Source organism: Epinephelus moara, chromosome 13 (assembly GCF_006386435.1).
Source record: "Epinephelus moara isolate mb chromosome 13, YSFRI_EMoa_1.0, whole genome shotgun sequence".
NCBI lineage: Eukaryota > Metazoa > Chordata > Actinopteri > Perciformes > Serranidae > Epinephelus > Epinephelus moara.
Window position 1 is genome coordinate 20,020,151 of NC_065518.1, and position 15,124 is coordinate 20,035,274.

General features: G+C 42.3%; 2 protein-coding genes across 3 annotated transcripts; one reads left to right on the forward strand and one right to left on the reverse strand.

Annotated features, from left to right (window-relative positions):
- Positions 1-1,103: 1,103 nt before the first annotated feature.
- Positions 1,104-7,804, forward strand: LOC126400117 (tectonic-3-like). 2 transcript variants are annotated; one of them, XM_050060595.1, is made up of 14 exons: positions 1,104-1,736; positions 2,797-2,911; positions 3,000-3,097; positions 3,265-3,377; positions 3,485-3,593; positions 4,207-4,319; positions 4,414-4,452; positions 5,024-5,098; positions 5,187-5,306; positions 5,389-5,487; positions 5,595-5,698; positions 5,832-5,979; positions 7,299-7,433; positions 7,524-7,804. In XM_050060595.1, the coding sequence occupies exons 1-14, from the start codon at positions 1,367-1,369 to the stop codon at positions 7,767-7,769; spliced, it is 1,884 nt and encodes a 627-aa protein (XP_049916552.1). In that variant the 5' UTR covers positions 1,104-1,366; the 3' UTR covers positions 7,770-7,804. The 2 variants fall into 2 exon arrangements, with proteins under 2 accessions (XP_049916552.1, XP_049916551.1); XM_050060594.1 differs by having other exon boundaries at positions 5,832-6,003; positions 7,524-7,781.
- Positions 7,805-7,807: 3 nt separating this feature from the next.
- Positions 7,808-15,112, reverse strand: mto1 (mitochondrial tRNA translation optimization 1). The gene is made up of 13 exons (XM_050060593.1): positions 14,952-15,112; positions 13,719-13,921; positions 13,395-13,594; positions 13,167-13,284; positions 12,043-12,341; positions 11,818-11,930; positions 11,547-11,737; positions 11,292-11,422; positions 10,008-10,212; positions 9,269-9,440; positions 9,021-9,130; positions 8,277-8,434; positions 7,808-8,131 (listed from the first exon to the last, which is right to left on the reverse strand). The coding sequence occupies exons 2-13, from the start codon at positions 13,906-13,908 to the stop codon at positions 7,961-7,963; spliced, it is 2,058 nt and encodes a 685-aa protein (XP_049916550.1). The 5' UTR covers positions 13,909-13,921; positions 14,952-15,112; the 3' UTR covers positions 7,808-7,960.
- Positions 15,113-15,124: the final 12 nt, after the last annotated feature.

A 15,124-nucleotide genomic window follows, 5' to 3' on the forward strand; every position in this document is an offset into this window, starting at 1 on the left:
TTTGGGTAAATGGATATGTACATACTGAAAAGGTTGAAATGTTCTCCTGGTTGCTGAGGTTACTGTGCACACTGATCACACAGGGCCACTGTTTTTCCATCACCATTTTCCATAATATATCAGTTGTGTCTGCTTCCAATGAGACAACAGACCTTATACCTCTCTAGAGTCCAGGCACAGAACATCATAAAAGCATATACAGCACAACAACTATGTGATATCTTTATCGAACAACTGCTATGAGTAATTTCTAATGAAAAATTTGCTGTTTTTGCATGCTAAACTCTGCAAGTCATGCATTTTGGTGCTGTCTAATATATATCCTTTATAAATAAGAATATGCAGAGGCATTTATTGGCATGCAAATGACTGACTGACTAGTAGGAGGTACAACTCTAATAGGATAATAGGATTTAATAGGATTTGCATTTCGCTTTGCATGAGTTGTGCAATTCAGTTAATAAATCATTGACTTTATTGTTGTTGTACAGCTGTACAACGACATTAGGTGTGTCCAGAGGTACACGCAGAAGTGCACAGATAAACAGGCACATTAAAGACTAAATATCAACTATAAAAACAATAAATAAATATAAAAACAGGACATTAAAGCGGAGTAAGTATGAAAAATGATTGCGCATAGTCATGAAATATTGCACAGAATTCTCATTCACACCATCTATTCTTTTTAAACATAATCTATATATGCTTTTTAATTAGTATTCCACCCTATTGTATGCACAGTGTTGACTTTGAATTATATATGAATGTAATGTTAAGTATATTAATGCAATTAATGTCCATCATGTAATTTGTTATGTACTATATGTTAGTTGTGGGCCTAAGGAGGATTAGTTTATTACCATGACATCAGCTAAAGAGGATCCTTTAAATAATCAGAATAAATAAATAATCCACATGTTTTTGGAATATTGCACAAAGTCAAAAGCCAGTAAATGCTATGACAGATATGTCAGCATAACCACAGATTCCTGAGAAGACCATTGCTGAATGATGACATCAATTTAAGTAGTTGCAAAAAAAAAAAAAAAATCTGTCTCCTCTTTTACAAGTTTTACGGTAGCACTGTCTGCGAAACGGAAGTCGCCGTGACGACTTCCTTAGTAACAAGGTGTATTTATGGCTAGCATGTTTAGCTAAATGCATGAATGTAAAACGTTCTCTAAATTGCTTATTTTATTTTAACGTAGTTGTATTTTATTGTAAGTAGCAATGGGTGGGAAGTTGTAGCGTCGTGTCAGAAATAATTCCAGTTATCTGTGAAGCTAACGTTATCTAAGCTAACACTTAACTATTTTATTAGCTAGACTTAGCACCGCTAACCGCATCATGTCTCCTTGAAGAAATGAATTCTCGCCAGTGGTGGTTAGTTCAGATATTTATCATCTTCTGTGGACGTTTGGCTCACGCAGCCACAGAAGGAGGGGTCACCTCAACCGTCACTCCCAGCCCTATACCTGGGGAGCCTCTTAGTTCAGCAACCCCTGCTCCAGGCGGTACAGCGGCAGCGGGCTCCACCAATGTAGGGACCACTGAGGCGGTTACCCTGGACCCCACTCTGGACCCCTCCAGTGTGGACCCCACTCTGGACTCCTCCACCGTGGACCCCACCCTAGACTACACAGCAACCACGTCGCTGAGTGTGTCTGAAGCTCCCACTGTGGTCACTGAAGCGCCCCCTGCAACCACAGTCCAACCTGTGGTGACTTCAGAGGGTAACACACACCTGCCTCTTCTCATCTCTCATGTTGTGAAAGTCTCAGTCCAGCTTGTCTCCACTCTGCTGCAGTCACTTGTCTATTCTGCCAAGTGCCTCTCACACTTTATTAATGGTCTGATAAACAGAGGTGCTACATGATCCATCAAACTGTATCCCACTAGACCCAGTTATTTTTTTCAAATCCCATGATATAATTTGGTAGTGTGTATTCAGGTTTATATATACGGAAGCATATTGCATTCACTTGACAAATAAAAAAAGCCCTGTTTTTCTGAGTAATTTTTTCTGTTTTTCTGAGTAATTTTTTCTGTTTTTCTGAGTAATTTTTTTTTAATTTTTCTGTTTTTCTGAGTAATTTTTTCTGTTTTTCTGAAGTATCTCGTCTCTTCGTTCAGGAAAAAAAAATACCATGAAAAACAGAAAAAAATTACCCCGAAAAACAGAAAAATAAATAAATTACTACGAAAAACAGAAAAAATTACTCAGAAAAACAGGGCCTTTTTTTATTTGTTAAGTGAATGTAATATGCTTCCGTATATATACAACTCAAAAGCATTGCAGTCATCATAATTTCCTTAAATTTGCAGATTAACCTAGATACATTTAATAATGGTAGTAGTAATAAACGTCAGGTTATAGTCCACTATATAAGTGCACTTTGTGAGTCCTCTGTGCAGAGCATACATGCTTATATTTCACTCACATTTTTCTGCCATATACAGAATAAATGCAGTATTATTCTGTGATTCTCCAAAGAAAAAGAGGACAAAGTGTGTGTGTGTGTGTAAGAGATTAAGGTGTTTAAAGAATTCTTTCCTTTCAGAACTTTTTTAAAGCTCTGAACAGGAAAAAGAACAACAGATCAATTGTCACAAACATTGTCGAATTCACTTTTTACAATTAACTGTGTGTACAATAAACTCAATAACATCATATAAAGTCATTTGACTGACACTGTCTTCTCATGTGCTCTTGTTAAACCAGTGAACATTCTGTGACTTTACACAAAGCTGAAGTTTTCCTGACTAACACACATCTTCTCTGTTGTTATTCAGGTTGTCTCTGTGATTTAACCCCTGATTTCTGTGACATTGGCTGCTGTTGTGACACACTCGATTGTGGTATTGCAAACTTGAGCACTGTCTTCACCGGATGTCCACAAAAAGCCATGTAAGTGTTTTGCACATGCTCTAAAGTTATAGTTCGTAAAGTGCACATTTTTTAGAATTAAATTTTTTTTCTTAATTGTATTTTTCAGTTCAGGAGTTTGTATTGAGAAATGGCTGATGTTCAGGGCCAACGTGGATTCGTCTCTTGTCACTGTGACTGACTCCTTGTTTTGTGTCCGGCCCGAAGGTACGTAGATTTAATCAGAATATACTAATCTAAAATGAATGAACAATCATCAGTGCTGTCACCAGGGGAATCGGTGATTATGTTACAGCTAATTTTGCAAGAGCATATTAATAAGAAACATTAAAGTATCCCCCACTAATGCAGTTAAAATCTGCGACTCCCAACAGATAAATCACCACAGTCCCTCCCAGCTCTACCTCAATATCCAGCTTTAGGGGACTCGTACCATTTCTCACCACCAGCACCTACAGGCAGCAGCCACAGCAGAGATTTCTACAGGGTAAACACATATCTTTCTACTCTCAATATTGTATCTATAGTATTAAATGTAATACTCTTTTGAGATTAAAGGTGCTCAACAGTACTGACACTCTCCTCATTCTGTAGGTTGATGATGTCATCCAGACATATTTCTCCGGCTCGTCTGTGCGAGGTGTCCTCCGTCAGCCGTCTCCAGGGGTTGCTGCTGCATTCTGCGTCAACCGCAACCCTGCAAGTAAGTTCACACCAAATAACAGTGTGTAATAGTGTTATTATTTGCCCAATTCACCCATTTACACACACAGTCACACACTGGTGGCCGAGGCTTCCATACAAGGTGCCACCTGCTACTTGGTAACCATTCACACAGCCATTGGGAGCAATTTGAGGTTCAGTATCTTGCTCAAAGATACTTCGACATGCAGATTGGAGGAGCCAGGGATTGAACTTCTGATTAGTGGACACTCTGCTTTACGTCTGAGCCACACCTTGCTGCAGCAGTCTCGCTCAGTACTGGACCAATATTAAAAACTGTTGTCTCCATTAGTCATTAAGACACAAAAACACTGGGAAATAGGGTCCAGGTTGAAAAACACCAAAGTTAGCCTTTAAGGATTTCCAACAGTCCCTGAAGTACTTTTTTTTTTGCAGTTGATAGTAACTGCTTCCTTATTGATGAACAAGCTCAAACTGAATCTGCAGACATTTTCCTTTGTATATTTGTGCTCTGCTTTTATAAAATAAACAATATTCTTAAATAGTCATTGCTTTACTGTGTGTATAGTATATTGTGCCCTCATTTTACAACCACATTAACCACTATAACTTATGTTCTCCTCTGCTTGCAGGGTTCTTGAGGTCTGTGTCTCTGTCCTGTACCCGCATGTTAACTCCTCAGTCGTGCACCACTGACCCAAATCTCAACGCCCGCTCCTACTTCTCCGACCTGAGCCTGATTAAGGTCAGCAAGTCTGCATGCACTGGTGCTTATATGTAAATAATTACTGGTGTGAATGTCAAAGTAGAAGGACTAACATCAATGCCTTTTATTACAGATTCCAGTAGCCGAGACTGCACACATGTCAGAATTTCTGGTAAGTTACTGATTGTACATTTACCTCAAAATCCTCCTCATAATATACTAAGCCCTCAATAACCAGGCCCCACCCTACCTGTCTGAGCTCCTCCTTTATCACACGCTCTGCCAATGCCAACCTTCTGTCGTTCGCTATATAAGTATAATGTAGTATTGTTATTATTAAAGCCATACATGACATAAGCAGGAACACTTTCATTTTGTCCTTCACATCTTGATCAACAGTGAGCCTATGAAATCAGCTGCACTAGCATTTGAATTTTTCTCCTGCATGTCACAAGGCACGAGAATGAAGCAATATCCCTTACTGTATCTACAAAAATCTTAATCTGTTGCATAAATAATAAACTTGTTGAGTGTTATCAACTAACAAGTATAGCCTCTTGAGTGTGATAGTCATCAGCCTATAAAGGTACAGTATGTGCATTAAAAAATACATCGTTTATGACGAGGGTTACAGACATCCACCTCTTTATTTATTTTTATTCTCTACCTTAAAAAAAGGTTTTACACGAAGAGTAAATGCCATTTAAAGACATGTTTTTCTTCTGTCTTAACTCTTGTTTCAGATCCCAGTTACTCCACTGTCTGACTGGCCTGCACCAAGTGAACGAAACAACTCCTGCATCAACGTGGTGAAAAATGTGAGTACATGAAAATTTGTTCTTCCCCAAATTGTTTCCTAAATCAGAAATCCATCACTTAATTCTCCTTTTCCTGAATCTCCTGCAGGTTGAGTTTGTCATAGGATACACAGGCAGAGGAGAACTCACATATGCAACAGTGAACGTAGTCTTAGCTGATGTGGATCCAAATCAGTTGCTGTTGCAGACGCACTCTGTACAGTTCCAGGTAGCCTGTTAAAGCTACAGATGTAATCACTAAATGAACTCTGGATTCAGATGCTTACATTAATATCATTTCTCTCCTCCAGCTTGCAACACCGAGCCCCACTCCAGGAGGACCAACCCCTGCGGTCGGACTGAGAGTGGGATCTCCTGTCATTGGTCGCTTTGATGGAGAAGTGCAGCCTGTATCCTTCAAAACAACATCATGTACTTCACTATTTCAGTCCATTGTTTCATTTATCCAGCTAGCTTTGCGTTACTTAGGCATCATGCTTCCTTGACAGCGAGTCAGCTGAGCACACTGGGGGTGTCACAGAGTGGGGAGTGCTCCTCTGACCCCAGCAGACGAGCAGCTGTCCTCTTCACACACAACACCATCACTGGCTGCACCTTTAGGTGAGTATACTTAGCTTGGCCTCTGACATCGAGTTGCTAAAAATGAGCCCCAGTTTTTAAGATTATAATTCTGAAACAGTGAGTTTTATTTATTTTTCTTTGTGTCGTTGCACTCTCTCCTTGTGCTGTTTAGTTCTCCATCTGGTGATTGTTCAGAGCTGCGCTCCCAGATTTACGGCATCTTGCAGGGACTTGCTACTCCTGATGTGATCGCCATGAACATGGGCTCCCAACCAGACTGGACGAGAGTCATCACTCAGGAGTGTCCTGTCAGCCTGCAGGTACAGCTGAATCAGGAATTTAAAGTATGTAAGAAAATTTAATAGCTTTCAGTGTTGAGCAAATTTGGATTAGCTAAAACTACACATTAGCCTCTTTCACACATGCATTCCATTCATGATATGTTCAGGAACGTTTCCTTGGGGTCATGGGGTCGTGTGTGAATGGGAGCAGGGATCAATGGCTGTGGCTAGATGGTAACCCTAGATTTGTGAAATTCTCGCAAGTTTCTTAAAAATGTTCTTGTCTCATTGTTTTGCTGTAGTTGAGGTCTGGTGAAGTCAAGGCTCAAAAAGCACTTGGTTAGGGTTAGGGAAGGATCATGGTTTGGGTTAGAATGATCACGTGAAACACAGAGCATGAAATCTTGAGGGGGTTAACACGAATCTGGGGTTACCACCTAGACACAACCAGGATTGATAGTCAGGGAAACTTGTACCGGCAATTTCCCACCTCAACACCTACTAACATTTCAGGGAAAATGCCGGTACAGCTGCGTTGTGAATAAAAGCAGTAGCATTGCTGGGACACACATGTAAATGGTTCCGGACATCTGATGAAAAATGCTTTTATGTGGAGTTAGCGAACCAATCACAAGACTCCACTAACGACGTATTTGAATCCACGACTTGTTTACAGTTTCATTACTTGTCTCACAAACTCACAAAAACACGAGAACCAAAAACATCTCTTCACCTGCCAAATAATAAGAGACGTCCTCTGCAGCGTACACGTACATCTGGCCTTGTGCCTTCTTCTTCTGCTGCTGAGTTTTATGGTAGTTGGCATTCGTAAGTGTTGCATTACCGCCATCTGCAGGACTGTCACTGTCCCCTTGTATTCCTGTACTGCCATGGCATGTGTGAAAGGGGCAAGACAGAAATGTTCCTGAATCTAGTGCATATAAATGCACTTGTATGGCAACTTTTAGTCTTCTGACCACGTGCTACATTCACACACTGTTGGCCGAGGCTATCGTACAAGGTGCCACCTGCTACTCAGTTTTTAACACACTCACACACACCGGTGGAACGGCCATCAGGAGCAATTCGGGGCTTAAAGATATCTCAACACGTGGACTGGAGAAGCCAGTGATCAAACCACTGATCTTATGATTAGTGGACTACCTGCTCTACCTCCTGAGCCACAGCCGCCCAATAAGGCAGCTTGTGTAAACAGGGAAAATCACTTTGGGTGCCTGAAAGGTTTTCTCACTAATTTACTGGGAACTATGTGTGAAAGAGGCTTTTGTGTGCCTGTGGTTTAAATTTATAACCTTGTGTTCCTGCTATTCAGTCTTTTATTTTGTTGCTTCTCTCAGGAAGCGTGTGAATCAGGCTGCGTCCTCCCCAACTCTCTGTCTATCCGAGTACTGTGGGCCCGCCAGGGTCTCCTAGACCTTCCCCAAAACTTCATCCTGGGAGCCAAATACATTTTCCAGTGTCAAAATTTTAAGGTAGGCCAGCGTCAAACATTCTTGTCTCTGCAACACATTGTTTCACCTCTACAAAAATGTTCAAACTCTCTCCTTCCATCTTTTTTCCAGTGTCCTCTGTCATCTCCGATCACTCTAACCACTGAGGTGACGTTTGTCGACACTACAGTTTACCCAGTACCCCCCAGGGGCTTGCCTCAGCCTAACTGGAAGTTTCCGTTTGGTTTCTTCACTAGAGGCGCTGCTGAGCTGGACGGGCACATTGCCATTAACAGTGCAGACACTGGGAAGGTCACATTGAGTTTACTGCTGTTCACAGTCATGTTACTAACAGGATTAGAGCTCATCACCAGGTAGTCGGACAGCTAACAGAGGAGCAGAGATAGATAATGAAAGAATGTTTAGTATGTCATTTTATTTTCTTACGCTGTTGTAAACAATATAAAGATGTCTCCATCCCAAGCAAAACTTTACAAAAACCTTAATTTATACTTTTGTACATTTTCAGGAATACATAAATTTTTACAAGACATTTACGAGTCATTGTTTCACTGAGGTAAAGATGCATTTCTTGCACACATGTCTTCCTCTCTGTCCTCCTTTTGGTCCGCTTGGTTTCTGTGCGTTCTTTTCTCCTTCTGTACCATGTAGTTTACGTAGTGGAGGAGATGGACGATAGCAGCTGGAGTTATACCTTGCAAACGTGTAGCAGCACCCAGCTGGAGGACAAAGCATGGCATGTATGAATTAGTTTTTCATTTAACCACACAAAGATGAAGTTAATTTAGCCAACCATTTTCTGCTCTTTGAAAACATAAAGAATAACAAAAAGTTGATAGTAGGCAACAAACACACTGTACTCACAGTGCTCGGTCGAACTCTGTCCAGAATCTCTCTGACTTCCTGAGACAGAGACACTGGCAGAGAGAAATAGTCGATGTCCTGTGGGAGAGACATGTTCTCCTCCCTCTGAATTCTCTCAATCTCCTTCTTCTGTAGGTAACAGTGAGGCCTGTACACAGCTTCATAACAGGAGAAATATTTTATTGAGAAAGAATGAACTGTGTTACGGTAGCTTAATTAAAGAACACAGTACCAAAGCAACAGTTTGAGGCAAAAGCTGCATTCACACCAAATCAGGCATTGCAGCGATTAGTCGCAGGGTTGTGTGGTGGTGTGGGAGCGTCACAAATGGCTCATTTGTGGGGGAGTGGAGGGTGAAGAGAAAGCCAATCTCTCCATCTCAGCAACTGAGTATTTGTATTCAGTAGGTTTGTTTCTGTTGGCTCAACAGATCTGTAAAATTCATTATCATAACTGCCACAAAAGACCGAGTGACTGCTCTCCTTTGTAGGATAGTACACATGAGCTCTTAATACATACTTAATTTATTTTACTCAATATTAAATGGTAGAAGGAGACTATTACTTGTGCCTGTTGACTGCGGGCGTGTGCCGGTATGATCACCTGTTACGTTGCTGCCCACTGCAGCATGATGTCAGGTTGCGTTTCTCTAAAAGCTGATTTGGTGTGAATGCAGCCTAATCGAGCCATGAATGCAGGGTTACCTTTCTCTGTTGCCTCAAAATGCCAAATACCAGTTTTTACCTTCTATCTTAAGTCTTTGTGAGAATTCCATGTAAGGTGAAAGGCACTCTGGGAAAGCAGACGCCAGCATTTCAAAGGACACATCTTTGTACTGCAGCATGTTCCCACCGCTGAAAAAGAAGCCACAGAGTAACAGTCAGGACCAAAAGTTGACCACTGCTGACTGCATCTTGAAGTCAAACACCAGGCATGCTCAGTTGGGCAGGTCGGCATCTTTACACTGGTGATTCCACATAAGTGTCACTCACGTCAGTGTCATGTTCTTGGCCTCACTCATACGCATGTTGGGCAGCTTTTTTCTCCAGTTGTCTGTGGAGAGAGCGAGAGCCTCGAGGGCTGCCAGTGCATCCTGCAGACTGTCCCTCACTCTCACAGCCTCCTGGTAGCGCAAGGTGGACACACATCCCAGCTCCTCAAACCCTGGCGGAGGAGAAGGTTTATGAGAGGAGAAAATTAAAGGACAGAAAGTAGGGGCCCCTCATGACCTCATGATATTTGTCTGTGACATTATTCAAGTACCAGACATTATGCCTACCAGGTACTGTATATCAAGATGGACAACACGTCTCTACTTCCTCCCAGTGTACAAAAATGAAGCCAAAATATGACTGCCGCCATCTTAGTGCAGTCTGTGCAGTAGTGTTCTCCACAATATCAAGTTGCCGCCGTCCGACCTTTCGGGAACAGCGCCATTGATTACAAGCACACGAATTGGCACACATAGCTGTCAATCATGACATCAGATCTCCTTTTTATAGCATCACATAAACAATTATAAACAAACTTATCAGGAAAATGGACACCACTGTTTTTGACTTGTACTTTGATTATCTTTAGTTTGGCCCATGTCTCATTCTCTAACATGGAGGGAGCAGGGTTTTTAACTTATGCTGCAGCCAACCACCAGGAAGCAATCGAGATGTTTTGGCTTCACTTTTGAGGAGCTGTCATGTCGTCCATCTTTATTATTCAGTCTATGCTGCCTACCTTTCAGAGTGAGGCGTAGGTCAGCGTTATCCGGCCTTAGAGAGGTTCGAAACTCCACCCGGCTGGTGAACATGCGGTACGGCTCTGTAACGCCTCGACTCACCAGATCATCAATGAGAACTCCAATATAACTCTCTGTCCGAGACAGTGCCAGTGTAGGCATGGAGAGCGCCAAGCGGGCAGCATTCACCCCCGCCCACAGGCCCTACACAGACAGACACAAGAGTTTAAATACCTTCTGTTTCAGTGTAGTTGGAACCACTGTGCTTTTCCTACCATTGTTTTAAAGCACTTTGCTAAATGTGGGTGTCTTTTGTTATGCAAATGAGTATGTGTGTAAGTGTAAAGCATCGTGTGTTCCTTATTAGTGCAAACAGTAGATCCCCAACATTTGCCGTGAGAAAGAAGAGTCCTCCTCCCAGGGATACAAACAGCAATTACAAGTAATACCAGTAAGAAAACAAGCTCCTCATTGTGTTTCTCCAGGGGAATGCAAGTACGTGATCCGCCTAACATTTAGATAACGCCTGCTATTTAATTAGAAAGTAATAAAGAGGTTAAACAGGCTGTTGCATAATTGCAGGGGAAATTACACGGCTTAAAATGGTGTATTAGCGATATCCATGTCCAGTTATGGAGCAGACTTGGAATAAAATAACAAAGCATGGGCATTTTAAGTAATCTCCATATTCAAGCACTTGTACTATATTAATAGCGAGTAATGGAGTACTTGCAAAAACACATTTAACGTCAGAAATGAGCACCAAAGCGAAAATGTGGGTAAAGGTTAGGACTACCTTTCTGTGCTGCACAGACTGCAGAGAAGAAGAAGAAGAGTAAGAGATATACTTGATCTATCCCTGAGGGGAAATTCAATTTTTTTCCACTCTGTTGTCATACACACACAGGCCCAAAATACACACACGTCAGAGCTAGGGGGCTGCCTTGCACAGGCGCCCAAGCAGTTGGGGGTTCACTGCCTTGCTCAAGGGCACATTGGTGATGCCCAGGAGGCAAACTGGCACCTCTCCAGCTACCAGTCCGTGTTACATACTTGGTCCATACAGGGACTTGAATTGGCGACCCTTCAGTTCCCAAGCCAAGTCCTTACTGAGCTACTGCCGCCCCAGAGAGATAAACTATGAGACCCGCAGACTACTCTTTAATTGGGCCCAAAGTGTGTACTGCTAGGCAGAAGCAGTAGACAAAAAATGTTTTTTCTGAGACACAATTATTGTATGAATCCTAAATATCTGAATGTAGTGTACAGAAAACAGCAGGTACCTGTGCGGCAGCCTCCTCGTACCCTGTTGTGCCGTTAATCTGACCGGCCAGAAATAGACCCTGTGTGCTCTTCACCTGCAGTGCAGGGCTCAGCTGAGTCGGGCAAACAAAGTCATACTGCACACCATACCCTGGAAAAGCCCAAAATATAAGAATGATGAGGCAACACAGTACACATGCTGTATAATTGTATCTGATTTTTAAATGTACTGTAGATCAGGTGTTACTGTGCAGATCGATCAGGATTCAGCGTACCAGGCATGTGGATCTCAGCTCTGTGCAGGGCAGGGATTTCTCTGATGAGGCGGAGCTGCATGTCAGGGGGCATGGTCATGGATAGACCCTGAGGGTACAGAAGGTCAGAGGTGAACCCCTCGGGCTCCAGCCACACCTGGTGCTGTCGGCCTGGGAAGCGAAGCACTCGCGACTCAATGGAGGGGCAGTACCTACAAGAGTTAAGGACAAGAAGTATCAATCCTGAGTTTTGGAACAATCTGTATACCAAGTTACGTGTGTGTGTGTGTACCTGGGACCCTTGGTGTCTTGCTGTATGTGACAATTGAGATGAAGACTCTCCCTAACCACTCTCTCTACACCAGGAGTAGTATGGGTCAGGTAGCATGGCAGCTGTTCTTCAGGCTGCAGAGGTGTTAAGTTTCAAAATAAAAGTAGAAGTCAAAAAACATTTTTAGACAGCTCTTTTTAGACCACTTACATTTTTTAAACTTAGAGTACTTAAAATAAACTTCACCTTGCAGCGTGTGTGTGTATTCATGAAGCTAAATGGAGTAGGATGACTGTCAGGGGGGTGGAGGTGAGCCTGGGAAAGGTCTACTGAATCCTTCAGAATCCTGGGAGGGGTACCAGTCCTCAGTCTGCCTGTCCTTAGCCCCAGCCTCTCCCTCAGTGTCTGGGACAGCCCAGTGCTCGATGGAGCGTCTCCAATCCGCCCCCCAGGGGACGTGCTTTGGCCCATGAAGAGGGAGCCGGACAAGAAAGTTCCAGTGGTAAGAATCACAGAGCTGGCTGAGATCGGGTGGCTTTCGTTAGCTGAGAGGATGTCAGAGGAAGTGCAAATTCATTAACTGATTAACAGGCAGCTTTTTTATTTCTGTAACTTGTTTTGGAAATTTTTAAAAGTGCATTTTACTGGTTTGTGCAATTGTCAGATATCAGATGTCAAACAAACTCCAGATTCTCAAAAACAATCTGTGCGATATTTACAGTTTAGTTAGAACATTAAAAATGATTCAATGGAGAAAGAAAAATGCATATTGAAGATGATTTATTCGGATTGAGGTGCTCAAAGCGCATCTCTCTACCAAACTGTAACCCTAACACTGCACAGAAGGAAATGTGCATCTACTAATGGACAAGGGGCTCATGCTTGTGACGGCGCCAATGTAAACATAAATGGCGTCCTTCTCAGTTGAGCTGAAATGTTAGCTAGCTCAGTGGTGCTAGGTGAGCTAGCAGTAGATGCACGCTTCCTTCTGCGTGGTGATACACTTAGCAGGTGTAGTTCGGTAGAAAGAAAATAAATCCTACGTGAAACTGCTCACAGCAAGGTCTGTGGATTACCTTGAGTAACTGGATCATGATTTCTGGAAAGAGACATTGCTGTTGAGTTTTTCAAATGTTTTTTTTTTTTTTTCAATTGCTGCTTTGAGCACCACAAGCTGAGTGCCATCTAGTTCCGTTATATCAAGAGAAGGAGAACATGAGTGCCATCTAGTTCCGTTATATCAAGAGAAGGAGAACATCTGTACGGCCGATTTTTCCGAGACTTGGCATCTCAATGCCAACAATCTAGACGGAAAAATAGCTCTACAGGTAAGACGAAAAATAGTAAAAAGGTTCTCAGTTGCTCCCTACCCAAACGTATCCCAGTGACTTTGTGTTGTCCAGGCTCCTCTGGGTTTGGTTCTGTTACCAGCAGCTCCTCCACTGAGCCCTCCAGCACCGTCAGCCTGGGCGTGGACAGCAGCTCAGACTGAATGAGAAACATCAGGCAGACACATGGTTAACAACATTATTAACCATAAAACAAAAATTCCATTACACTCAACACAGAAAAGTTAACCACATTTGTGTATAACATACCTGAATAAATTCACGGTAGCGCTGGCGGTCCAGCTGGGCCCTTGGGCCCCACACAGCAGGGCCTTTACTACGATTCAGGATGGAGAAATGGATACCAGCCCAGTCGCCTGCTCGACCACACAGACCATCCAGAGCATCTACCTCCTTCACCAGCTGACCCTTACCTACTCCTCCCAGGGACGGGTTACAGGACAGGGCACCTGAGGGACGTAAAGGGAGAAGGAGAGAGCTGTTTGGACCACGCACAGGTAAGAGTCAATGATCTGTAAAAAAAAAGAAGATTAAAACTGCACCAAGAGGAAAAACAAAGCATATTTTCCTCACCAATGGTTTGTATTTTCTGTGTGACCAGGAGCGTCTCAGCTCCCACTCTGGCCGCTGCTGCTGCAGCCTCGGTCCCTGCATGGCCCCCACCCACAACAATGACGTCATACTGCTGTCGGGCAACGTGACTGGCACGTCTGGGAACCAGTGACAGGAAACCCTTCAGGGGTGGAAGCTTCTTCGTCAACATGTGGGATGCATACCTGTGGAGTGAAGGTTAGATGGTCAGAGATGTGGACATGATGGGTTGTTTTAATGAGAGCAGTACAAAGTGAGCGCATAACTGTCTTTATTGTGTTTTTAATGCCAGTGGTGTGTGTGTGTGTGTGTGTGTGTGTGTGCGTGCGCGCCTTATAACTAGTAAGTAGTGTGCACCAGGGCCCGTCACAGTAGTATGCACTGGAGCCCCTGGTAACTACATTAAAAAACATAATCTACTGGTTCAACTTTTAAAAAATAAGGTAACAATTTGCACGCATCTTTTTTAAGTTTGTCCAACTCTGGCCTTTTTGAGATAATCTATGAGTCTTTCATAATCTAACAAACCCATTTAGTTTAGTACAACCAACATGATTTGCTTTGACCTCGAAAAGCTTAATTAACTTGAATCAACTTAATATTTATCCAAAGGTGTGGTGTGGTGACGTTTAGTGGTCAAATTATTTTATTAAAGATATTCTAATTTATTTACTTCAATTCCACCCTACTTGAAAATGTCAAAAACCTCCTAAAAAGTTAAATGTATTTTTTTCTATGCTGAAAAACGTATTTATTTTGAGCATCATCCACAAACCCCATGAATCATTTTTCAGTGTGCACTATACACCACTGGCTGACAAGTAATTTTATAATTTAGTTGTTCTAACTACTTGATACACTGTTGCTAAATTTACTTGCACTTGGTTCTCTCGGAAGGACAAAACTAACAGCTCTCAAGCCTTTTAGACCTATGGTTACTGTACATGACATCAAAACACATTTTTAGGAAGTATTGCTTACAATAAATGATATATATGATATGTTCCACTCAACAGCCAGACTGCATAGGCAACTAATTTCTGTTGAATATTGATCTATCAGATCTATAAAGATCATAGATATAACCTCTGCCATTTAACAAAAGAAAACTGTCCCATAATGTCATATGGACATACACCTAACACTAACGTTACTGTAGCCTATGTATGGGTCCATTTCAACTACGTCATCACCTCAAGTATTAAAGTTACTTACAGTTTCTTTGGCAGAAGACCAAAGAAGTTTAGTTTCCAGAATGGTGTCTGAAGATACTGAGACTCACAGAATGATCAAAATCCTTGAGAAGATTACCAAAATCCTGCTATGTAACACAAACGCACTTCATGGAGGCTGCCATGCTGTTTGCAGCTGACTGTAGTAATAACTAG

Excerpts from the sequence above, each read along its gene's own strand:
- LOC126400117 (XM_050060594.1), top strand. The coding sequence starts at position 1,367 with ATGAATTCTCGCCAGTGGTGGTTAGTTCAGATATTTATCATCTTCTGT. Across the intron at positions 3,378-3,484 it reads ACAGCAGAGATTTCTACAGG|GTTGATGATGTCATCCAGAC; the intron begins GTAAACACATAT and ends CTCATTCTGTAG. Across the intron at positions 5,488-5,594 it reads TTGATGGAGAAGTGCAGCCT|CTGAGCACACTGGGGGTGTC; the intron begins GTATCCTTCAAA and ends ACAGCGAGTCAG.
- mto1 (XM_050060593.1), bottom strand. The coding sequence starts at position 13,908 with ATGTTGACGAAGAAGCTTCCACCCCTGAAGGGTTTCCTGTCACTGGTT. Across the intron at positions 12,342-13,166 it reads AGTCACTGGGATACGTTTGG|CTAACGAAAGCCACCCGATC; the intron begins GTAGGGAGCAAC and ends ACATCCTCTCAG. Across the intron at positions 8,435-9,020 it reads ACAAAGACTTAAGATAGAAG|CTGTGTACAGGCCTCACTGT; the intron begins GTAAAAACTGGT and ends CCTGTTATGAAG.